General features: G+C 38.3%; 2 protein-coding genes across 2 annotated transcripts; one reads left to right on the top strand and one right to left on the bottom strand.

Annotated features, from left to right (window-relative positions):
• The first annotated feature begins 9,293 nt into the window (after window positions 1-9,293).
• On the top strand, window positions 9,294-16,366 carry tbx3a (T-box transcription factor 3a). The gene is made up of 7 exons (XM_059545675.1): window positions 9,294-10,545; window positions 11,291-11,558; window positions 11,942-12,088; window positions 13,169-13,245; window positions 13,440-13,597; window positions 14,079-14,704; window positions 15,745-16,366. The coding sequence occupies exons 1-7, from the start codon at window positions 10,154-10,156 to the stop codon at window positions 16,162-16,164; spliced, it is 2,088 nt and encodes a 695-aa protein (XP_059401658.1). The 5' UTR covers window positions 9,294-10,153; the 3' UTR covers window positions 16,165-16,366.
• Window positions 16,367-24,044: 7,678 nt separating this feature from the next.
• LOC132131980 (E3 SUMO-protein ligase ZBED1-like) lies at window positions 24,045-26,046 on the bottom strand. The gene is made up of 2 exons (XM_059544183.1): window positions 24,546-26,046; window positions 24,045-24,446 (listed from the first exon to the last, which is right to left on the bottom strand). The coding sequence occupies exons 1-2, from the start codon at window positions 26,028-26,030 to the stop codon at window positions 24,045-24,047; spliced, it is 1,887 nt and encodes a 628-aa protein (XP_059400166.1). The 5' UTR covers window positions 26,031-26,046.
• Window positions 26,047-26,648: the final 602 nt, after the last annotated feature.

The following is a 26,648-nucleotide window of genomic DNA, read 5'->3' as shown; positions in this document are numbered from 1 at the left end:
TCTAACATAACACAAAATGAGAATATGAAAACTGTCACGTAAGTATTAAAATGAGCAAGATTAACTGAAAACTTTTGCTGTAAAACCTTAAATTAAAATAAAATAAAGAATGCTAGTCTGATAATCAGAATCTACTTATATCTAGTTGGCTGCAGTCATAGAAGTTTCTTTCGACATAATGAAACATTATTTCCAGTGTCCTGCTGGTTACTCGAAGAGGAAAATAGGGAAGTCTGTCATAATACGCCTTCGCCTGCCAACTTAAAAGGCTTGTTGAGAAATGACTCCCTCTAACCGGGAGTGTCTTGGGACCAGTGACCCGCATCAGACGGGAGTCTCATAAACTCATGACATAAAACACTTTTCTACGAAAGCAGAGACGCTCTGGACCGGCAAGTACATGGAATAATGTTGGCGCTTTCATACCGCTTTACTTTCGTTGTTTGTTTGGTTTGCGTTCATTGAGGTTCGCTTCATCATGCATATACCAGTGGCGTTTTGCTGATCATTTTATCATGTTTAATCCGGATTTAGGGTGAAGTAGCTCACGAGTTCCAGACAACCTGGCTCCAGTAGGCTAGTCTAATCTACGGGTTGAGGGGCTGACTGTTCGGGCAACGAGAAAGGTGTAAATCTCTTTGACAGTTTTTGCTTTTTGATTGCAGGAGTCATATCTGCAGGACAGGGGATGAATCTGAAATAGATCATTCAAATTTAGGCCACAATTGTTGTTTGTTAGCTAATGCAATTTCTAGACTGCTGTCCACCCGTTATAATGAAATTAGAATTTGCGATACGAGGATCATTTTACAACGGAGAAATACTACTCTATTGGATGAGCTGGTATCAATAAATATATTCATTAATTAAAATAGTGTGTGTTCATTGTATCATTTAAGAATTATTCGACTAGAGATCAGTCTTAATTTTTTAAAGTGGACATCATGCAAGCGCGAACATTAAATAAACTCAGCATTTGGCTGAAGTAGCAATTTTAAGTCAGCATCAGTTTATATACTATATGTATATATATATATATATATATATATATATATATATATATATATATATATATATATATATATATATATATATATATATATATATATATATATATATGCATTGACTTTTAACTGGTAGTTCTAACTGGTTCTAACTGGTAGTTTACGACTAGCCTATACAGCAAACCATTACGAGCATCCTTATTTCAGAAGTTACACTGGATTACACAATTAGACTGTTAACTGCTTCTCATTCATCTTTATGGACTCTAAACAGAATGCTGCAGACACTTCCTTCGTTTACTAATTTCTTTTCAATGTTAACGTAGCCTGCATTTCGTGCAAAAGACAAGAGAGGAGGTGCGTTCATTTGTGCGTGTGTGTGTGTGTGTGTAAGAGAGAGAGGGAGAGAGAGAGAGAGAGTTCGGTGCCATGCTTGATTAGGGTTTGCCCCCTAAAGATGGCGAGAAAAATGAGATAATGAGGTCCTGTGATTACGTTTTTCCCATGGACTGGAGCTGTCACCAGTTCACAAAACCACTCTGTACACAGGCACAGCGATACTCACTTCTCATTTAACACACACAAAAGCTGATCCCCAACAACAAACTGGGGTCTGGGGACAAATCAAATAATGTCCACCCTTTATCCAATCGCCACTAATTAACTGGAATCCCACCTTCCTCGTTAATACAGTGACCAATTCATTTTCTATGTATGTCAAAGGTCCATAGGCCACAGTCGGTCGCCAAGGACATTTGTGAAGCCCTGCAGCCTCTTTGTGGGCCGTTGATCTTATTAGTACATGACCCCGGTGAAAACCAAAATGTTTCATAATTGGATTTGAATTTTGTTGAAGGGTGCGTTGTGTGTTTGAATTGCATGTGCATGCTGAAATCAGAGAAAGTATGAATTTGTTTGTTTTGATTGGAGAGTCAAACACAATTATGTTGTGTCATATGTGAACTCAAATTAGGGTGGATGCTGACATTTCTGTAAATGGGTAAGCTATTTCGAAGCTACTAAATACTAGGTTATTCATTTAGCTATTTATTTGTTTGTTTATGCATGTTTCTCTAAAGCATGGTCAACTAGCACTAAAATTCGGTAATTCGGATCTTTTCTCCTTGCTTCCACAGTTATTCGAGCAGCAAATAAAGCACACTTAAACGGTTTAATGGGTTACAAAGCCAGTGCACAGTACAGACGAAAAAAAGTCCTGGTTAAAACAGCAATCTAGTTTAACTTCTACTTCAACGTCTAATCTACATCACACACAACAAGGTGTTGTGTATTTCTGCTGTAAATAGTATAAGCATCTAATTCCAATAGAAATATAATATGATCAATAGCCTACTGATATAAATTTGAAAAGAGGTGAGCGTGTGCTAAATAATCGATTCTCATTTTCTCTTTCATCTCTTAATTAATTTTATTATTATTTTTTTTCACATTGCCACGTTAAAAATGTCTCGAGTTGTATGCTATATGGCACTCACAAACTGCATGATGACAGTCACTGTACATGAACAGAGTGGTTAGACCTTGAACCACGTCATCTATGAATAATGAAAGTGCCTCCCCCAATATACAGATCTCAAATGGAGGCTAAATGACTAGATCTCTAAAATGTCCCCTGTAAGTATTTTACGAATAGGCAATTTCGTACAATTTCATACAATGTGTGTTTAAATACAATTGGTGTATTTAAAAATAAATAAATTAATTAATTAATTAATAAACAAATAAATAAGCATGCTGCATCCCCAACTCCACCAATTTGCAGCAAAGGTTCGTGAGCCTCTGTTGTCTGTTTTCACGGTGTAGCCTAGTGCTAGAGAAACGTTTGAAGATTTGCCTAAATTCCACACCTTTGAATTTGAAAGAGGCGCTGAATTTTTTTTTTTATTTTTTTTTTTATTATTATTATTATTTTTTTTATGAAGAATAAAATTTACCTTTGTGTGGTTTGGATAAGGTGTTGAGAAAGACTCTGTATTGTCATACACAGCTGTGTGTGTGTGTGTCCCATCCCATCCCATCTGCTTGTTAAAGGGATTTAAAACACTCTGTATCTCCTTTAGTGTGTCAGTGAAAATCTAGAAATCAACGGCGCTTGGGTGTTTATATTGCACGTTTGGACGAGTAAAGCTATTTCTTTTTTCGCTTCCATCTTATTTGGCGCTTTCTGCTCCAATCAGGTTAGCTAGATTTGGAAACACTCCCCCTCTTCATGCAAAACAGCTGTGGGAACTTTAATAGATGAAAGCTCAAAACCGCAATCGACTTCCTTTTGTTTTCAAGAAGTCACTTTATGTCAGCTATACTGTAAACAGACAAATATTCAAACGTTTTAAGTTAAAGTGAGCGCTGGGTATTAAATTGTTTTTTCAACACCCCTTACACCATATATTCAGAGATCATATTACTATGTAGTATAATGTTACTTTCCACACATACGGAGAAAGGCACTGATGCGCATTTGAAATATAAAAGACATAAAGAGGCTTCCTTTAATGACGTGACATTCCAAAAGTATATCAGAATAAATTATAATATTCGTGTCCATGACTTCGAAAAAAAGCCACGTAGCCATTAATGTGAATGTGATTCTGCATCTCTGATACAAACATCACGACGTAAATATGCATAAATAGCACCGACAGTTTTTTTTTTAAATATTTACTATAAACTGCATTTTAGCCAGAAAAAGTATATATTGTTATACACCTGAAATCAGTGGTGCGGGAAGTAATGGATGGATTCCTGTGCAACAGTTCATTTTTAACTGCATCAGATTTATTGGTTCATTAAAAGATAACCAGTTATAATAGATAAATGTGGTTACTTCAGTAACATTTATCTGAGAAAGTATATATACACTTTGCTCTAGAGCAGAATACATTGATTATGAAGGATAAGGTTAGTTTAACTTCAAGAAGCTTCATTATAAAATCAAATATTTACACTGAACATGACAAATTTAGATTGATACTGCTCTTAAATCAGTTAATCAGTGTAATAATTACAGTGACCCTGCTAATTCCCATGTGTCATCAATCAAGTGTCAAGGACAGTATCTTGCAAAAGGACGTTTACTTTACCATTCATACACAGTGTACTCTGGAATTTCATATTTAGCTTGCCCATAATTTAATTTTTTTGATCCAGCTGAGACAGTGCAGAATTATTTATAAACCAGCATATATTTATAGGGCTTATGGAGACCACAAAACCGCAGAATGAGTGATTCTGCAGAGAGAGCATTTACTTGCTGAAATATAAAAAATTTGTAACACTTTATATAACTTTAATTTATAAACCATTAACAAACATTATATTATGCTTAACAGATACTTACTTAATATATATTCTCATAGCTAGAAATATTAGATAATGTTTTGTTAACGTTTACTAATGATTTTACTAAACATTAAATACCCACATGTTAATCGTTAGGTAATGTAAACTGAAATGCTTACAAATGTTAGTAAACTTTCAGTTCATATGATCTTCATAGTTGGACTTTGTTCATTGTGTACACCTCTATTTACACATCTTAACAAATAATCTATTAATTATTTGTTCATGTTTTTGCAGTACCCAATCTACAGTGGAAACTATTCATCATTTGCAAATGTTTATAAATGTTTACTAATCATTAATACAAAAAGTGTCCCAAAAGACCTGAATTTACCCTATTCACATATATTTACTAATCATTTATTAATCATTTGTTTGTGTTTTTGTAGTACTCAATCTAATGTTGAAACCATTCATCATTTGTAATGTTTATAAACAATAACTAATCATTTAGTATCTTAATGGGCATTGGACTGCTAATTTAATAAGTTTGTGTAAAGTGTGGCTGGTTAAGTTTAGCTAAATGCTTGCCAAAGACATAACAGATTGTAATTTTGGTGCCTCAACAGTCACATTAGTATAATATTCTTCAGTATATCATTAAACAGAATATTCCTTGAATTATAAATAAACAGAAGTCAAGTCAAGTCACCTTTATTTATGTAGTGCTTTTAACAATACAGATCGTGTCAAAGCAACTGTACCGCATTAATTAGGAAAATAGTGTGTTAATGATACAAAATGACAGTAGTAAACACTCATTTTTCAGTTAAAGGCAGTTCATCATTGAAATCAGTGATGTCATCATCCAGCTCAGTTCAGTTTAAATAGTATCTGTGCAATCAAGTCAACAATATTGCTGTAAATGAAGTGTCCCCAACTAAGCAAGCCAGAGGCGATAGCGGCAAAGAACCAAAACTCCATCGGTGACAGAATGGAGAAAAAAACCTTGGGAGAAACCAGGCTCATTCAGGGGGCTAGTTATTTTCTGGCCAGACGAAACCAAGTTCAATTCCAGGCTGCAGCAAAGTCAGATTGTGCAGAGGACTCAACTGGTTCCTGTGGTTTTGTCCCGGTGGCCATCTGAGACAAGGTCTTTACAGGGGCTCTGTATCTGGGGCTCTAGTTGTCCTGGTCTCCGCTGTCTTTCAGGGCAGTAGAGGTCCTTTCTAGGTGCTGATCCACCATCTGGTCTGGATACGTACTGGATCCGGGTGACTGCAGTGAGACTCTGATCTGGATCCAGACTGGATCTGGGGGCTATGGTGACCTCGGAATAAGAGAGAAACAGACTAATATTAGCGTAGATGCCATTCTTCTAATGATGTAGCAAGTACATAGGGTGTTATGGGAGAAAACAAATAGATTTTTTCAAACCACAAAACCTGTCCCTAACTTTATCCATATCACACCTCAATATCAGCAGAAGTGTTGTGCAGTAACAAGATCTTTTAATCTTTTTATAACATCTGTTAAAATCATTTGTAGATTTGTAGATCTAACTCTTTGAATATATTTTAACTAATGATCCATTAAGCATTATATAATGTTTGTTAATGATTTATTAATCAAAGTTATTATAAAGTGTTACCAAGAAATCAAATACAGATAAATATATGTGGATATGCTCTAAAGGACTAGACCAAAACAAAAACAAAAATAAATGAAAACATCCAAACCACAACATTTCTGTAGCATTTATGAAATAAAAACGTAGCAGTGCTGGAAAGAAATCCAAAAGTGAAAACCCTGCAGTTCAAACACAAGGGGGAGGGAGCTCTTCTGTGATCTAACCCTTTAGACTAAGGGATCCCTTTGTTTATCATCTCATCTAAATGAAATTTCGCATAACTTGTTAATACTTGTATAATTAAGATGCATGTAGTTTTTGTGAACTCATATTTACTGAGAAGCTACATATTTGTATTTTAAAAATCATTTTAAAAGTCACACCAGGATTAGAGGAACTCCCTTATGATTTCCTAAAATCTTTTTAATAGAAATTGTATGGACACTTTGTACTTCTGTGCAAAGGTTAATAATTTGTTGAATGTGGTGCCAAAATTCAGAAGTCAAGTGTTATGAACCATCCCATAAAATTATATTCCCACCTGTGTTGCATTGTGATGACCATAAAAGTGTCAGACTTTAATGATTTCAAGGTCAACAAAACCATGACAGGTTCTCTGCCTGATTTAAAAAGTATATGTTCCACTGCATCACAATCAAATTCTAAGCAAAGACTTCTGCCAATTCCATAAAAAAACTTCTAAGTGAAATCTCTGTCAATGGAAATTGCTGAATACCTCAGAAGAATGTGAAGGATTTTGTATGCCTGGTATGTACATTCCTACAAGATTTAGGAAACCACGTTATGGAGCTACTGGATCAAGTAGTATCTGTTTTTGTTGACTGATCATGAAGGCTTTCCCACGAACAGTTTGCCTCTTACATCTCTTAGAACCTCAATAGATTTGTTGACAGATTAAATCAAGAAAAACATCCCCAAATATCTCGCACGTGCAAGTGGATTTGGAATGCAGCTTCCAACAGGCAAACATTTCCGAAAACTAATATATACAATTATCAGACACTTTTATCCAAAGCCACTTACAGTGGATTCAGGCTATACATTTTTTACCAGTATGTGTGCTCCCTGGGAATCGAACAGACGCTAAGGCTATGCTCTACCACTTCACCACAGGAACACTCATCTATCTTTGTGTGTGTGTGTGTGTGTGTGTGTGTCTGTGTGTCTGTGTGTGTTATGGCTGGCGTTGAACCAGAGACATGCGCGTTTTTACAGCACTGCGCATTATAACCAATCACACGTGAGCTTATATCTGTTGAGCTTATGAATGCAATGGCCAATCAGAGGCCTTCAGATGAGTCATCGCTGAAACGCTGAGTTTTGTTCACTGTGCACATCACTGACTGAATTTTCCTCTCTGGCTAATTAATTCTCTCATCAGAAACAACAAAGTGCATTTGTGTGTAAGATGTAAGATATGTATTTCACAGTGTAAATAGCTTCAATGATTATAATGGGAGATTTTGACTCGTGCCCCTCAAAAATAATAAGTGCACGAGTCCCTGATTGACATGCAGATTCAATTAATTGAGTCTTTGATTTTCTCTATTAGTCAGTATATATTCTTGTTTTAAATTAAAAAGAAAGGAGGAGCAGCACTGTTAAAGCATCTATCATTGCTCTCTCTTGCAGCTTTTTCTTGTGATCCATGAGAAACATATACAGTACAACTTTACATAGTATACTGACCGATCTCCAGAGGCTGCATTTTAATTAACTTGGTAGCCAAAGATAAGATACCACTGTAGCACTCTGCCCCCTTCCTTGTGGATCAGTTGGAGATGTATACATAGTGTTGGTGCAGCTTGATCTGGCCGATTATATATATATATATATATATATATATATATATATATATATATATATATAATCCCCAGGCAAAAACAGAGAAATCGGCCAGATCAAGCTGTCCATCAGTCGGGAGTACAGCGATAATAGTGTTTGGCGCATGGCATCATTTTGGACACACTGTCAATTTTAGAGTCAAATAAATTTGTTTGCAGTTAACAAACAAGTCTAGCATTACTACGCTTGTGGGTCTCACACTCGACCACGCACTCATATCTAGAGGAAATTATGTTAAAGCCCTAATCATACTGATTACTATGAGTAAGTAGGACATATGTGTCTGCATGCCATCGTGTTATTTCAATGCGTTAGTTATTTTCATCAACAGCATAAGCAATCCGCCAAGGTAAAATACGTTTTTTAAAATGTAGCTACGTTGGTAAAAACGCATTTTCATGAGACCTGGCTCAAAAATACACACTGACGCATAGCGACCAAATTACTAATTATCTCACAGCCTGTCGTTTGATATTGATATTTGTTAATTATATTTGCTTATAGTTAGTGTGCATTATAAAAAGCCAAGGTGCTTATTACTGTGTTATTGCTTATTAGACCCAATTTAATCCTACGCAGAACAGATGCCTCATTTTGATAACACACGGTAGTAGCCTATTTGGCCAAATGATGAAGGGTGATAGATGTAACAAACATATTATCTGTCGTGCTGGCTAGATAATTGAGTCAGTGTTTAGGCACTGTTGAACTCAGCTGTCTGTCCACGACCCTCTGTTGTTTACGTGTGAATTAATCCAGAGTTTTGTGACAGGCGCCAGTGTTCAGCTTCTGCACAGACACTGACAAACAGGACAGATCAGTGAGCTGCGAGCACTTATCGCCACAACAATGTAACATGCGACCTGTCTGCGGCATTTCGAAAGAGAACATTGAGCAATGCACTGATAATCGAGTGAAAACAACAGCCTGTTTTCATAATACACATAATACAGATGTTTTTTGTTTGTTTGTTTGTTTTTTTTTTGTAATCGAATTACATTCGAAAAGATACATTTATATTTCTAATATTTTTTTGTCGAAAGTAGGCTATTTGATTTATTTTAGTATTTGATATATGTGGGGGAGGGGGGTGAATGAAAAAAGATTCGTGAATATAAAGTCATAACCTGATATATATATTTTTTTTTATATATAAAATCTCGCCGACTGCCAACAGGATGCAGCACTCTATGGTTAGATATGTAGGCCTACGCTATTGTCCTAGTCACAATATGACAGCTTGGTAACCAAAAAAAAAAAAACCTGCAGAATTGTACACATGGGATACGATTACAGCATTTTACTAGAACAAAGATTATTTGCCCCATAAAATTTAAGTTGATCAAATGCAAGATCTCCAAATTAATGATTTGCATCTCTTAACTAACACCAAAAAAATATTTTTTACGCTCCTGTCTGTTTCTCGTTGCATTTCTCAGGTAAAATACGCGTCTGCATTTATTTGATCCTCTGTGCGCAAAAAAGAGGCCAACAGTGACGCTGTGCGCACGAGACTTGGAAGTTCAGCTTCTCTGGGTCCCACAGACCGACAGATGCGTGTCCTAATGATGTTGACATATTCACACAACAGAGAGCGACGCAACGCTGTTTCGCGGCAGCAATAGAGTTCTCAAACACCTTTTTATAAGTCTGAAGTCTTTCCCCTCCACCCGACCTGTTAAAACCACGCCTACAAAGCAACACAATTGGTCCGAAAGCGTCAAAGAGCCAATCAACAGAGGGCTGCTGCTCGAAACATGCAACACATCCACACCGCTGAAGCCTATGGAGTTCAGAAGCACTGGGAATATCTCTGTGCTCGACCCTGTTCTCCGCATAACTGCTGAAATGTGTGTGCGCGTGAAAGGACGAGAGAGAAAGTGTGTGAGAGAGCGTGTGAAGGTGTATACCTCCAACAAGTAAAGACAGAGGAATTATTCCGAGGGAACGAAATATTTCAACACATCTCTTTGGCAGGACTCTGGACGATCTCATTAATACCGGAATGTCTATTTTAACGAAATCCAAAGGACACCGACGTACGCCGCAAGCAGACATACAGTGACTCGGTCGACTTTAATTTCATTGATTTATTTTCATTTTCTCGATTTTATATCGCACTGACAAAAGACAAAGTAGCAACCGGTAAGATTAATGGATAGACGTTTCTCACTTTCTCTTTTAGATACTTTGTTGGAATCCAGCTAGAGAAATAACTGAGAGACTCACACACCGAGGTGTCGCAGAGACGCTGGACTTGGTGAAGGACTTCTCCGGCGCAGACATTTAGCTGATTGTATCCTACCTCCAGACGCTCGATTTAAGGAACACAGCATCTACTATCTGGACTTGAATGAGCTTCCCGATGAGAGATCCAGTTATTCAAGGATCCAGTATGGCATATCACCCGTTTTTACCTCACCGGGGTCCGGAATTTGCCATGAGCGCAATGCTGGGACACCAGCCGCCCTTCTTCCCGGCCCTGGCGCTGCCACCTAACGGCTCCCTGTCCCTGCCCGGGGCGCTGGGCAAACCAATAATGGAGCAGCTGATGGGCGCAGCAGAGACCGGCCTTCACTTCTCCTCTCTGGGACACCAAGCCGCCACCGCGCATCTCCGGCCTCTCAAGACACTAGAGCCCGAGGAGGAGGTTGAAGACGACCCCAAAGTTCACCTCGAAGCCAAGGAACTCTGGGAGCTTTTTCACAAGCGCGGCACAGAAATGGTTATCACCAAATCTGGGAGGTAATTCAATAAATGGCCTGCGCTTCGAAATTAAATAAGTGAAACCGAGATTATAATTGTTATCCAACAGGAATTCTGATTGGTTTATTGCTCTGAGTGACTCACAGATTTCTTTAGAAGAGCACATACACGCAAACTAGCTGTACATGCGTATTGCTTTTTATTTTTTATTCTGCTTTTTTTTATTTGTTTGAGCAAATGTTTTTTGAACAACGAATAAAATACAACCCAACTTGAACTAGGCCTAGAAATGTCTGAATCTAAATCAGTCGTTGTTCAAATATAATAATAATAATAATCGTTTTATTTTAGTGCAAATGCAAACATATGTAATACCAAGTAGCCTATTATACTTAATATCACAAATAAATGTAGAGACTTGCACAATTCATTTTGCCCCGAAGTTGATTTTAAACAGTGAAATACTACATTCAGTGGTGTCAGATTAATAAGGTTTGATTTGTAACTTAGTTTTGCCGTAAAGTTAAGTTAATCAGTTCTGCATTGTTCAATTGTTGCGCTGCGTTTAGATTTGGGGGTATTACACAAGTTAAGGTTGATGGCTGGGCCTAGCGCTTCATCTCCAATTCTCCATACAACAGGTTCGAATGACTGGATGTCTGCAATTAATGTTTCTCTAGAAAGTAAAATTCAGCCGTCCAGTAAAATAATTGTGCAGGATTTAGGTCCATGTTGTTTGTACAGCGATAAAACACTGCTAATTCATCTCGGATCTTCTCTGCAGGCGAATGTTCCCTCCGTTTAAAGTCAGATGCACGGGCTTGGACAAAAAGGCCAAATATATTCTGTTGATGGATATTGTTGCGGCTGATGACTGCAGGTATAAATTTCACAACTCTCGCTGGATGGTGGCAGGAAAGGCTGACCCCGAAATGCCAAAACGGATGTACATTCACCCCGACAGTCCGGCCACTGGCGAGCAATGGATGTCTAAAGTCGTCAATTTTCACAAACTTAAACTGACAAACAACATCTCCGACAAGCATGGATTTGTAAGTGCCAGCTACGTCTTTAAAATGTATTATTATTATTATTATTATGGTTGCTTAAATACGTGTTCAGTGCTTGCATGCATCTATGTACTCATCGTTACAAAATGTCTATAGAATTTCTGCAGACAATTTCTAAAACTTGTCCAACGAATTTTATTTTATTAATTTTTTGGTACTGAAATGATTGAATTTGAATTTAATTGCAACTGTTCATGCACAAAAATACTGTCCGAGCAGGGAGAAAAATGCACGCTATGACTTGTTAGTGAACAAAATGTATGGAGAAAGCGTGCCTAATAAATACGATTTTTTTAACTCATTTTTAAAAATGTTACTGAAAATCAACAATATTTTATAAAACTTCGTCCTTATTTATGTTTCAGACCATTCTAAACTCAATGCACAAATACCAGCCAAGATTTCACATTGTGAGAGCCAACGACATACTGAAACTCCCATATAGCACGTTCAGGACCTACGTGTTCCCTGAGACAGATTTCATTGCTGTCACTGCCTACCAGAACGATAAGGTTGGTTATAACTTCGTGTGTTAAATCTGACTGAACTGTTAACCTGCCATACTGCTAAATACTTTGCACTAAATATTAATATAAACTGTAGCCTTAAAGGACAAGTAATGTTTGGTGCTTTCAGTACTTTTGTCTTGAATAAAGATATTATGCACTGCATTTCCATAATATACTTATTCTTAGATGTATCACTGTGAGGCCTACATCATATTGCAAAGCATTCAGGACAGTAGCGTTGGTAATACAGAAAAACATCCACTGCCTCATTCTGCCACTTTCTCCAATTTGACACGCACACACACACACACAGACACACACACACACACACACACACACACACACACACACACACACACACACACACACATGGGTTTCCATGAACAAACTGTTGAAGATCTTCTGAAATTTTAACTTCTAAAATAAATGAAATATAACCTGTGTGTATGTGTGCGTGTGTGTGTGCGTGTGCGTGTGTGTGTGTGTGTGTGTGTGTGTGTGTGTGTGTGTGTGTGTGTGTGTGTGTGTGTGTGTGTGTGTGTGTGAAAGAATGAGAAGAGGGAGGGAGGAAGGTAGGGAGGACTGGCCATAGAGGGAGGGACGGAAGAGAAAAAGAGACTGAAAAACTGTATGTGTGTGTGTTAATTTATTGGAAAACAGCTGAAATGTAACTAAATGCTTATGGGATGACGGGGTGGGGAGACTGAATTCATGTTAGGAGGTTGTAGATATAAAAAGGTTCTCAATATTTATGAGCTGGAAATGCCCCCGTATTTCCTACAAATACCAAAGTTTGAGGCAAGTCACTGCAAGCGTAATATGGGTATTTTAATACAGTACAAGCATATAGACCAGCCCATTAAACTATAAAATGATAACATAATCATAATCGTAGTGAGTCATACAGCTTTAGTGAGTTTTGAATGTTTCAATTGGCTGCAAATAATTGTCACCTGCAAAAAAGAAAAAAAACTAAATAAATAAAAAAAGCATTCAGATATTCAAAGAATTGGTTAATGTAACTGAAAAAGATTTCAGTTACCTTTATTCATGTTATGTTGTTCGCATGTTATTTCATTTCAGATTACACAGCTGAAAATCGATCACAATCCTTTTGCAAAAGGATTTCGTGACACTGGAAATGGGAGACGCGAAAAAAGGTACGACTGAACGAACTGCTTATTTTCCCCTGTAGCTACTGCATGCATGGTATTCTCAAATTCAGGACACTGATTATATATTATAGAATCAAGTTTCCATGCATTTTACACGAATTTATTTTGATCGTAAAAAAATAAAATAAATTAAAAACTCAAGATGAACAAGTCCTGTCTTCAACAACTATTTAATACAGAAAACAGCTAGCTCTGCAATCGATGCGTTCGTATGAGGAGCAGCAGAAAAAAGAAAACGGGACGTCAGACGATTCCTCAGGCGAACAAGCGTCCTTCAAATGTTTTCGCCAGGCTTCGTCTCCTGCTGTCTCAACTGTTGGACAGAATAACTTAAAAGGTATGTGAGTCAGAGAAGTCATGTGTCCATATGATAAATATGGTCTTTGCATTCGAATAAAAAGCAACCCTTCACAATTGCATCGCCCAAATATTTCTCAGGGTAATAATATACAAATTATTTTGTGATGGACTGTTCATTTGAGAGCAGCATTATCTAATTTGTTTTCGTTATAAAAACGACAAAAGATTTTCAAGACTAATCAAGATAGGCTAATATAAATTAAAATCGGTTGCAACAAAGCCCAAAAAAGTTTGTATGGCACGAAATTATTGTTAATTTATGTTTGTTTTTTTGTGCACGAGGAGCATGTGCATTTTGCTGTTTTAAAACGATATCCATGTAGCGCTGCTGTCTGTTTTTATAAAAAGTGACACGTGTCTAATATAAACTTTCAGTTGGATCCCCTTGATTAGGCTAAACAGTAAATGGTCTCAGAACGTTCCTTAACTCCTTTGCTTGACAATATTTTTTCTTATAGATTTTTGTGACAGTGATGAAGATAGCGATGACGAAGACAAAGATGGAAACGTGAAAGAGGGACCAGACTCGAGCAAAATTTCCACTACGACTGAGGACTCCAAGGATCACGATGCGAGTTTAAGCAAAAGTCTGTACGGAGAAAGTGACTCGACTGTCGGCCGGAGAACTGAAAAAGTACGAGCGGACTCACGGCAGAGTCCCATCACGCTCATCTCTAGCACCACTAGATCCGGTGAGGAACTCAAGAGTCCGGGCCGGGAACAGGCCAAAACAGACGACTGCCGGACAGTGAGCAAAGAAAATTACATGCCATTGACTGTCCAAACAGATGGCGCTGCGCACTTAAATCAAAACCACTTGCACAATTTCGGATTTCCGCAGGGTTTGGCTGGGCAGCAGTTTTTCAATCACTTGGGTGGTGCCCATCCGTTTCTCTTACACCCCAGTCAGTTCAATATGGGAGGCGCTTTCTCAAACATGGCCGCAGGGATGGGCCCCATACTGGCAGCAGTTTCCTCCGGAGGAGTCAGCTCGATGGACACGAGCAGCATGCCATCACCCTCGCAAAGCCTGACGGGGGCACCGCTGCCCTTCCACCTACAGCAGCATGTCTTGGCGTCGCAGGTAAGCCTTTTAATAAAGATTTGCAGTGAAGGCCATGTCAAAATTGCTTTAGCCCTAACCCTTTATGAATGCTGCTGGTGGACGCTCTTAGCTATTTTAGTGACTTTGTAGCTACATTTAAGACCTCTAAAAAAAAAAATAAAAAAAAATAAAAAAGAGGTGTAGCATTTCTCGCAGTGTTTAATGGTCTTTGTTGCAGAGTCCATAAATTGTCAGCAAATATAGAACAACTGACAACTGTTGCTCGAGATTAGCAATAAAGCTGTTCTTGACGGATGTGTGCAGATTCATAATTAATTTGTAAAAACAAGAAAGCTTTTAATGACAATTTTTGCTAGTGTCATTATTATATATAATTATCTATCTATCTATCTATCTATCTATCTATCTATCTATCTATCTATCTATATATATATATATATATATATATATATATATATATATATATAAAGCTATATACTGCAAAAAATGGTAACCTAAAAAAGGGTAGCATTCAAATTATTTTATAATTTTTTTTATTCATATTTGCAGTCTAAATACACAATACCAACAAAGCTAACTTTTGCGAGTTAAATCAGATAGAAATATATATTTAAGTTAACAATTGAACGTTATCACATTTTACAGTATAGGTAGCCTACTACAGGCCACAAGATCTTTCTAAGATAAAGATTAAAAAAAATGCCTGTGTAGCTATGTGTTTGTGTCAAGGAAAAAGTAGTGAATAATAAATTAGGTCAAATGAAACGGAAAACGGGATCAAATAAAGATTACATAAGCACTAAAGCAATTATGACATGGCCTTCACTGCTATATATATATATATATATATATATATATATATATATATATAGCATTTTTTATAAGCCTTATTCCCTTATTTGTCGCCATTGACGAATGAATCCAGGAGTTGATCTTAAAGCCAGTTTACATCACTGCACAATGAGGACCATGTGAATGATAAACAAATATCTCATTTGTTAATTTTGCTAAATATCTGTCTTGTCTGTCTGTCTGTCTGTCTGTCTGTCTGTCTGTAGGGTCTGGCTATGTCTCCTTTTGGAGGTCTCTTCCCCTATCCTTACACGTATATGGCTGCCGCTGCAGCTGCTTCATCCGCCGCCTCTTCCTCGGTCCATCGTCATCCGTTTCTAAACGCGATGCGGCCCCGGTTAAGGTACAGCCCTTACACTTTACCGAACGTACCCGACAGCACCTTGCTTACAACGGCTGTCCCACCCATGGCTAGCTCTGCCATCGATCTGAAGGGAGAAGTAATGACCACGAGTCCAACTTCAGCTGCTCTGGACTCTGAGGTCACCAGCCGCTCGTCTGGTTCAGTATCACTCTCACCAAAAACCTGCGCCGAGAAAGATTCCAGCACCGAGTTGCAGAGCATCCAGCGCCTTGTCAGTGGACTTGAATCCAAACCGGAAAGAGCGCGCAGTGTGTCTCCATAGAGTGCTGCGCGTGACTGACGGTGACCGGACCGGGAACGATGAAGACATTGACAGACCTACAGGTTGCGTGCCACGATTAACCCGTTTACAATACGGACCTGTATCGGACAAAAAGTTTAGACTCAAAATGCACTTTGGTAAAACAAAAACAAACACGTAAAATGTATGTTGTTCTTTTGTTAAATTAAAACAGTAACTTTGATTGTTTCCCCCCAACTATTTGAATACCATAGACGTATTGAACAGTGAATAGTTTGGCCAGGATGTCAGAGACTGAATCAAGCTGCTGCTCCTCTTTATGTTATACGTCAGGGTGACGGACTTTATTTAATTTAATATACACTCTGAATATTTTCTTACTTTATTTGATGTGTCTTTAGCGGATGTGTTTGAAAGCATATTAATGAATTAAATCAGTTACCAGAGCAGAGGCATATTGCATATCAAAGACCAGACTTAATCAAAACTGCTGTTTTGAGTAAATTTTTTTAGTCTGTATTGTTCGAAGCGCAAATTCACCAAGAACGAAATCTACACTAAAGTTTTAAGAATATTTTGCAATGTGACGGAGTATACACACACACACACACTAGAAAAAGTACTTAAGTATATATATATATATATATATATATATATATATATATATATATTGACGAGGAAGGCAGTCTAGTCAAACATTTATCTTATTTTATTTTTATTTTTTCTAAACTTGAGTCCACAGACCACTGATTAATCATTTGATTGTCTAGGTTAACAGGCGCGGTACTAAAATTGCTTATTAAATACAGCTTCGAACTGATCTGGGAAAAGGGATCATATGGATCAGAATGGATCATATGGTTATAACAAATAGAAATGTAAATAACGATATATATATATATATATATATATATATATATATATATATATATATATATATATATATATATATATATATATATATATATATATATATAAATAATTATTATATTTATGTAATTATTTCATATGAATATTGCTTGTAAATACAGTTGAGATTTTTTGTTTGTTTGTGGGAGCTTAATTTATTGTTGACATATGTGTAAAATAGTTTGTGAGCATTTTCCTTGTTGATAACGTTCTCATTTGCGTCCTCCAGACTCTGGATTCCCCCGTTATACCACAATGCTAGTTTCTCTAGCAGAAAAAAAATAAATAAAAAGAGGTAATGTGCCATCATTTTGATTAACTGTGTGTAAGTTCTTTGGTTCAAACAAATTAAAGGCGATAACACAATGCATCAATGGCTTTAAAGTAATGATACTTTTCTTTCACAGCAAATTTAGTCCAAGTGTGTTTAAATTAACTTTTTGTGACATATGAGCCTAAACTGCCAAAAAAGTGCAGAAAAGCTAAAGAAATAAAGATTTTCCATTGTGCCCCCAATGTGTTCAGACTTACTTCATTTAGGATCTGATGACGAAAATTGTCAAAACATGACCACCTGAATTAGACAATTAAAATCTGTTTTCTATTTCTCTGATAATTCGAACTAAACAATTACAATACGCACAAAAACAAATTGCGTATAACCAAATAAAGTAATAATCTAAATGAAGTGATTCATAAATCATTCACTCAAATGTTCTAGATGTGGGTAACTACTTTACGATAATGAAAGATGTCCCCGAGCAAGTATGGAAATTGAAAGTATTAGCCAGGGGTCTCCAAACTCGATCTTGGAGGGCCGGTGTCCTGCAGAGTTTAGCTCCAACTTGCCTCAACACCTGCCTGGAAGTTTCTAGTATGCCTAGTAAGACCTTAATGTGCTGGTTCAGGTGTGTTTAGTTAGGGTTGGATCTAACCTCTGCAGGACACCGGCCCTCAAAGACCGAGTTTGGAGACCCCTGGTAGGCTATTTCCACATCTCGAGCAGTCATAGAATGAATTCATCCCTGTACATTAAGCCATGACAAAGCTTTGTAAGGCCCGTCGTGCATGTTTATGTGGACCGACGTGAACCTGAAACAATGTAAAATAACTTGACTGCCCACTCTGCGGAGCCTCGAGTCAGAGTTTATCAAGAGTATATCTTTATTTGTATAAAGTACGGTTAATGAGTAACTGCATAGGCGCAGAAGAACAGTGGTAAACACCACGTAAACTATCGCAATTGCTCTTTCTATTGCTCATCTGGCGCCTTCGTTATCAGGTCAGTGTTTATTACACGGCGGCGACGGAGCGTCTGAGTTCTGTTGTCGATAAAGTCAAACGTGTCGCCACCCAGCGGTCACAGGACAAAGTAACAAGTCAAAGAGCAAAGTGTCATTTTCATTCATGCATATAAACATGCACACACACACACACACACACACAAACACACACACTCACACACACAAATGTTTTCGCCAGTGTTTGCTTTGGGGGCGGGGGGGGGGCGTAGGCTATTATAACGTATTATATATATATATATATATATATATATATATATATATATATATATATATATATATATAAGTAGGCTATAGGCTATGTGAAGGAGATTAGGATGTCGGTTTGCAAATAGGCTAATACTAGTGTAGCTACTAATAGGCCTACTGTACTGAGCGACACGAAAGACTGAGATAATTATAATCTTACAATTAAGAATCATAGTGGATCTTTAGGTAGCCTAAACAGGGCGGTTTCCATATTGCTGTTTGACTATCAAAACGGTACAACAATAGTCGAAATCTGTCAAAGGCAAAAATCCCGTGTTTTATGTCAAAAATAAAATAAACAGACATGGACAGTGTTTTGAAGGGATAGCTCACCAAAAAAATGCTAATTAGAATGCATTTCTTTTTCCTTGGGAACACAAAATATGTCTCGGTTTTTGTCTTTCTATACAATGAAAGTCAAATAAGTCTAATATTGTTTTTAGACCAGCGCTTTTCAAAATAACTTATTTTGTGTTTGGCAGAAGAAATTAAGTCGTTTTTTTTTTTTTATTATTATCATTAGGCTGGAATGCATAATAATAAGAATTATTCAACCACAATTTGGAAAAAGACAATAACATAAAATAAAAATAAGTAAATAGCCTAAATATTAAGTGAGAATACGATAAATGGATAACATAAAATGGTAAGCTATTTTCAGCGGAATATGGACTTGACTTTGAAATAATTATCAAATGATTCTTATTTGGTTGGTTCCCAATTATAATAGCTTCCATCAAAATATTCAGCCAACCAACCCACTGAACCCGAGTCTGATTACGGTTTGATTGCAACATCATTCGTTCTGTGGTAATATAAGGCTTAAAATGCAAATATTCTACGTCGCATTACCAGCATCATTTGCTATAATGAATTTGTTATAAAGATTGATATAGCACAACATTTTGAAATGCGGATCTATCTTTGTGGTCGACCTGGTGCTGATCGGCGTTATTAAAGCGCCATCCACTGGTGATCTGAAGGTTATGAGAACCACCACTTCCACTTTAATTCCCAGAGACGGATATATACTGTAGTGAATCTGATATATATATATATATATATATATATTATAAGTAACGCCGTTGATTTGAATGCCAGCTCTCCTGTCCCCACGTTGAAAGAAATCGGTGCAGTGCAGAGGTATTATTGAACATGATGTTACTGAAGTTCTAGACTAAATGTGAACATGCATTTAATCATCTCACTTGCACAAAAACAGACTCAGTATTCCTCAAAATGAACAAAAACAGTGAAATGCAAAATCATTTAAGTATATAATTACTAATGACCAAAATAGTACTTTTATATTAAAAACAAACAATCAAGCCTAGGGCAGTTTACTTAACTAAAGAGTTACTTTTAGTAACCTGTAAAATAATTACTTTTTAGGGAGTATTGTAAAGCATTACTTTTAAAAACCACTTTTTTACATAAAGTATACGAAATAACTATTAGATCTTTGAACAAGTTAGAAATGTATACTTGCCTAACTATATTAAAGACAGATGTTTGGAAAAAGAAAAATGGACACACACAATGAATCATCACTGTCATGCAATCTAGCAATTCATTAGAGAATGCTATTCCCGGTGTTCAATTTAAAAACAAATCATAATCCTTTCAACAACCGAACAGCTTTAAAGTGTCTTTTAAACTGCAGATTGAAACGTCAACTTGCGTATAAGGTAGTCTTATGTTCAACTGTTCATAGCTGTTAAGTGGTTAGTTCAACCAAAAGAGAAAATTCTGTCATCATTTGGAGCCAACTGACTTCCACTGTATGGACAAAAACCTATAGACATTTCTCAAAATATTTCAGCAGAAATCTCTTTGATGATCCTTTTAAAATTTACGCTTTCACCACACCCAGATGTGGAATAGGTTCATGGCTGCTACACAAACATACACTTTGTACTCAATAGCCAACAAGTTGCCAAAGATGACACACAAGTTCACAGGCACATAGATACTCGCTCCAGTGACTCATCTCTATATCGCTCATCACAGGGAATATGCTCATATCTATAAAAGCATGTGATATTTACACCTCCACCCCTGCTCACGGCTAAACATGCTACAGTTCCACTTCATAATTCTCCAGCCAGCAGTAGATGATAGATTGCAAGTCTGATCTTTCATGTGGCATTCAGATTTACAGTAATAAACTCATAGAGTTGATTCGGCAAGTGATCAAAAGACACCAACATCTCTGAGGCTGGTTGCATAAAAGTTAGTCATCTATTTTTTTCTTTTTCAAGACTGGTCATTACTTTTTAAATTCAGTTATGAAAAGGTAGATTGCTCTTATTTGCATTAGAAAAGTAAGACTGATTACAATTCATCAAGTGCTAGTTGGTCAAACTAGTTCTTAAGACACAGTCTTAACATGGTAGCTATGCAACTGGCCCCTGTAACAGAAGACTGCAGTTAATTCCTTCATATGAGAGCTATGGCTACTCTCCAATAGTTTTGCTGACTCCAAACAAGTTGCTCAACGTGGTACTATTTCTAAAATATTTAAGAGACATATTCTGATTAAGTTTCTAAATGCATATCTGAAAATTTTTAGTAAGTGAATTGTAACAAAGTTTGTAGATCAGAAGGAGTCAGGATCCGGAAAAGATAACACAAAACTTTAATAATAATAAAAAACAAGGAAGGCTACCTCACAGACAACTGCCGCATAAAACAACATAAATAGTCAAGGGGCCTGTTTCAGAAAGGAATGTTAACCCTGAAATTAGGGTAACTCTGGGTTTTCTGTTTCAGAATGGGAGGTTTGTCAAACCTGAGAAAGCAGGGTAAGTCAAGCTCATTTCTGAAAGAGAGGTAACTTATACTCAGAGTCAGTTTCCGTGGTAGCTTACTCTATGAACCTAACCTGTGGTGCGTTTCCTGTACAAAGACATAACCCACTGATTAACCACCACAGTATGGTGCATTGTTGTGGAAACTAACTGGCCAATCATGACCAGTCATGTTTCCCGAACACGGTCGCATCTTGTCGCATCTTGTCGCATCTCTTCATTTGAACCACATTACTTCAACAAATTAGGGTTGTTGTTAATGACGTCACATGCATGTGGTGGAGTAATAACTTCTGCTAATTAATTAATACAGCAGCAAAAGACCACACCGGGTGCCATGCCTGTCAGCTAAGAACAGGAAACGGAGGCTACAATTCGCACAGGTTCACCAAAAATGGACAATAGAAGATTGGAAAAATGTTGCCTGGTCTGATGAGTCTCGATTTCTGCTGTGACATTCAGATGGTAGGGTCAGAATCTGGTGTAAAGAACATGAAAGCATGGATCCATCCTGCCTTGTCTCAAGGGTTCAGGATGGTGGTGGTGGTGTAATGGTGTGGGGGATATTTTCTTGGAACACTTTGGGCCCCTTGGTACCAATTGAGCATCGTTTAAACACCACAGCCTACCTGAGTATTGTTACTGACCATGTCCATCCCTTTATGACTACAGTGCACCCATCTTCTGATGGCTACTTCCAGCAGGATAATGCACCATGTCACAAACCTCAAATCATCACAGACAGGTTTCTTGAACATGACAATGAGTTTACTTTACTCTGCCAGCTCCTCTGTATGTAAGAGCAGCAGCTGCGGTTACAGTTCGTATACGCAATCTTACCGTATCAAAATAATAATAATTTCCTCTATTGGAATGAACTTTCCACCACCTTTATGAAATCATCGGGTCCTCCTTTTGGCCTTTTGACCATTTCTCCCAGTTCAACTGTCAGCAGCCAAGTGTGGAATTACTGTACTTCATCTTCCACAGTGGACAGGTAAAAGACAGTGATTCAGGCCACATCCTTTTCCCTGGACACACAACTACCCTACCAGGCCACTTGTACAATGCTAGTATGTAACTCATCTGTGCACTCTAGCTCTAAAGCTTAAATCTCCAGGGGAAGACGGGACAGAGTTTCGGCATCAATGTTAACTCATCCTGGCTGGTATTTGATGTCGACCTGGAAGTCAGACAGCTCCCCCAGTGATGGCCCACAGCATTTAGCTTTGCTATGCTCATCATGTATGTCAGTGGGTTGTTGTCAATGTACACTGTGAAGTGCTTGGCATAGAACAGGTAATCCTGGAATTTCTCGCAGACTGCCCAATTCAAGGCAAGGAATTCAAGCTTACCGCTGTGCAACCAATAGTTTTTCTCAGCATTCGTCAGTGTCCTGGACCCATACCCAATTATCCTCGGTTTCCTCCCCTGTCGCTGGCAAAGGATCGCCCACAGGCCTTCTTCAGACACCAGAGTGGAGCGTAAAAGGTAGGTTTAACTCCAGATAGTCTTTGTGGGAACTTGAGGCCCCCTTCACTTTCCTTCGGTTGTGCAACTCTTTCTCTGCCCCCATCTTTGCCTGCAGCAATTCGTACAGGGGTCTTGCAACTCTGGAGACATCCTGGATAAATATGCGGTAATAGCTGGGGAAACCCAGTAACCTTCATACATTGCCCACCATCTGTGTAGACCTGCGTGTGAGATATTGAAAAGCTTCCAGGTCCCTTGGATCTACCGTCATTCCTTCGGCTGACACCAGGTGCCCCTCGTACATCTCACATTTTTCAGGATTCAGTTTTACCCTGTGACATCGGAGGGCCCTTAACACTCTCCTAAGGCTCTCAATGTGCTCTTCAAATGACTTTGCGTAACACAGGACATCATCTAGGTAGGATATACAACCCTCATCCCTTAATGAGTCAAGCATCCCTTCCATGGGATGGAAGCAAAGCATCCCCATAGCTTTGCTTCCTATGCTTTGCTTTAGGGATGTAACGATATCAAAATCTCACGGTACGATACAATTTCGATATTGACCTCACGGTACGATATTTATTGCGATATTGTGGAAAAGCTCACGGTATTGTTAAATAGCCCACGATAGTGTTTGTGATGATAATAGCGAAAAAATACCGACATTTATTCTGCTTTTGCCAGTCAACAGGCAATTTATTGTTGTATTTATGGATCCATGACAACATAAAACACTGATCACATAGTGCTTTTAAAGTGCAAGTTGTAGTCAGGAACATCAATATTCTGTATAGTAATATTTGGTTGCATAACTGATTCTTCTGTGCAATGTTCAAGTTAAGAAGCAGCTAGAACAATTGTAAACAATAGGCAATTCCCTTTAAGTGCAAACAAAGATCAAGTTAAGTCAGGTTTAAATGTGCAAGGCAAATAAGGACAGCCTTTTAAAACTGGTATTTAGAAACATAACTTAAACTTAAATAAAATAGTCAGTCAAAAAGCCTTAAAAAAACACTGACCTATCATTTAGCTTATGTTCACGTTTTTCATCAGAAAGATCAAAATATCTACATTACAAGAAAAAAAAAAAAAGAACAGTAAAAAAAATCCTTAAACTGTCTGGCAAAAAGCCTTCTGAAAAACACTGAACTATTCTTTAGCTAATGTTCAAGTTTTTCTTTAGAAAAATCAAAAGATCTACATTGCAAGGGAGAAGAAGAGACCTCTGGGCATTTACAATATCCCCTGCTGTTGAAAATACCCTTTCACTGGGCACTGAGGTAGCGGGTATACACAGGTAGGTCTTTGCTAATGAAGACAGAATAGGATACCGCCCTGCATTGTCTCTCCACCACTTAAGAGGGCAAGCAGACAGTGAAACTAATGCTTCTTTGCAGTAAGAGTCAATTTCTGCCTGAATTCCACCTGTGACTTGATTACTGCTAAAAGAAGAGCCAAGGAGGTCCTCAAGGGCATGCTTCTTAAGAGGAGGCACAAAGCTCGCGCTGCTGTCGTCCAGATCTGCTGGATGTGGGCTCCTGGGCAGCACATCTTGGTCCTGGTTCATAAATGATAAAAATACATTATATCAGCATTTTGTTACATTTTATTGTATTTCTCTCAATTTTCTCTATGGCACAGCTTTAACATTTTTTACCTGTTGTTGCATCTGTGATGCTTTGAACTTTATTCTTTCAAAGACGTCCTCTCTCTCTCCACTGCCTAGATGTTGCAAGGTCCGAAAGCGTGGATCCAACGCACTGCTCTCCTGCATGAACTTTTCATCCTCTCCTTGGTATCTGTCAGTAAGATCCTTCAGAATGGCTACCTTCATCTGAGCAATGGCATTTGAGTCATGATTATCTGTGGCCATGCTGTCTTGAATCATTTGTTTTAGTGGTGAAATGAGAGATATTGTTGGTTGCAACTCATCACAGAGAACAGTTGTGGCCTTTTTTATTGGTAAAAGAATCTTCACAAGATCCTCTGCATTTGCAATGTCAGATGTGTCCAAAGTGTCAATTTCACGTGACTTGTGTCTCAGTTCATCACTCAGTAGGGCTGCAGCAACAGCTTGTTGCTGTTCAAGATAGCGCTCCACCATGTCCAGAGAGCTATTCCATCTTGTCACTACATCAATAATGAGTTTATGTACAGGGAGATTGAGTAGTTTTTGTTTGGTGGTCAGCACGGCTGTGGCTGTAGAACTGCGGTGAAAAAAACTTGCTACACGTCTGACTCTACCGAGGAGGCGGCTCACTGCGTTGACCTTTAAACCTGCTTTGGAGGCCAGGTTTAGTGTGTGCGCAAAGCACCGTATGTGAGGGGACAGTTCGGCTTCCTTTACTGCTACTCGCATGTTGCTTGCGTTGTCAGTAACAACAGCGATCCTTGTTCCAATCTTGTCCAGCCCCCACTCTTTGACTGCAGATTTAAGGACTTCAGCTATGTTTACGCCAGTGTGTGATTCGCTAAGCTGTCTAGTTTGTAAAACGTAACTCTGCATTTCCCATTCACTCGTCAAAACATGTGCCGTAATAGTGATGTAACTGTGAGTCGCTCTTGAAGTCCACCCATCAGTGGTAATAGCAATGCACTCGGACTGTTTAAGGTTCAACATGACACGTTCTTTTGTCTCACGGTAAAGAGCAGGGAACACAGTTTGACTAAAATGAGCCCGCGACGGCATTTGATACTTCGGCTCAAGCTTGGCCACTAACCTTTTAAATCCTTTGCCATCTACTGCAGAAAAGGGACGTAAATCACACGCTATGTATTCCGCGATGTACCTCGTGATTTCTTGAGCCCTTGCGCTGTTGTGTGGCATAGTTGTTGAAAATGCCTCCTTCAGGGTTTTTTGACCGGACAGGACTTTCTTTGTGAGAGAATCTGCAAACTTTTCAGGATGATGGGTCGTCTGATGACTTCGCATGTTGCTTGTGTTTCCTGTGTTGTATCGCAGTTTACTGTGGCAGTGCTTGCACATAGTCCATTGTCTGTCCACCACCTTCTCTCCTTTTGCGTTTTTTGACACGGCGAAACCAAAATGTTTCCAGACATCTGATTTAAAAGCTGCAGGGGCTGGCACAATCTCAAATTCGGGGTTGTTGTTTTCATCCTTACAAGTATCGCTGTCGGCCATGCTGGCTTGCTGTGAGCTTGTGTGGACAGCGTGCAGCGTGCAATCCTATTGGCTTAACAACGGTTGTTGTGACGACGCAGCGCAAAGGATCATGGTCTATGTAGTTAACAATGATTTGTTCCGCGGGACTGTGTTTATTCCTCTTGCTTTTTGACGGACACCTGTCCTTTTAATATTGTAACCCAACCACGACGATATCGAGACACGTTTACCACCGCGATAGCGCGATATCGTCAATATCGTTACATCCCTACTTTGCTTCCTATGGGAAGCAATCCCAGCATCCCCATAGCATCCCCAAAGCATTGCTTCCTATCAGTGTTGATTCATCCTTTTGTCTCTGTGGTTTGTGGGTCTTTGATATATGGCTTTTCTTCCTTCAGGTCGGTCCAGTTTTAAGTAGGTTGAATCAGTTTGGGACATTCGCTCTGCGGACACTGAATGTCCCTCTGCAGTGGGCGGTTCCCGTTTCCCTGTCACCGAGGTCATCTCAAGCACCCAGCTGCCCAGTGTCTCTCCTCACCGCAAATGCAGCAATGTGGACAGTCCTGTCTCCCTTCTCCTGTACACTTTGGACAGCAGCACGACCGGCTCACTCTGGGAGAAAAACCTTGGGAG

Source organism: Carassius carassius, chromosome 4, assembly GCF_963082965.1.
Source record: "Carassius carassius chromosome 4, fCarCar2.1, whole genome shotgun sequence".
NCBI lineage: Eukaryota > Metazoa > Chordata > Actinopteri > Cypriniformes > Cyprinidae > Carassius > Carassius carassius.
Note: the sequence above shows the minus strand (reverse complement) of the source record. Positions and strands in the feature narration are given on the sequence as shown.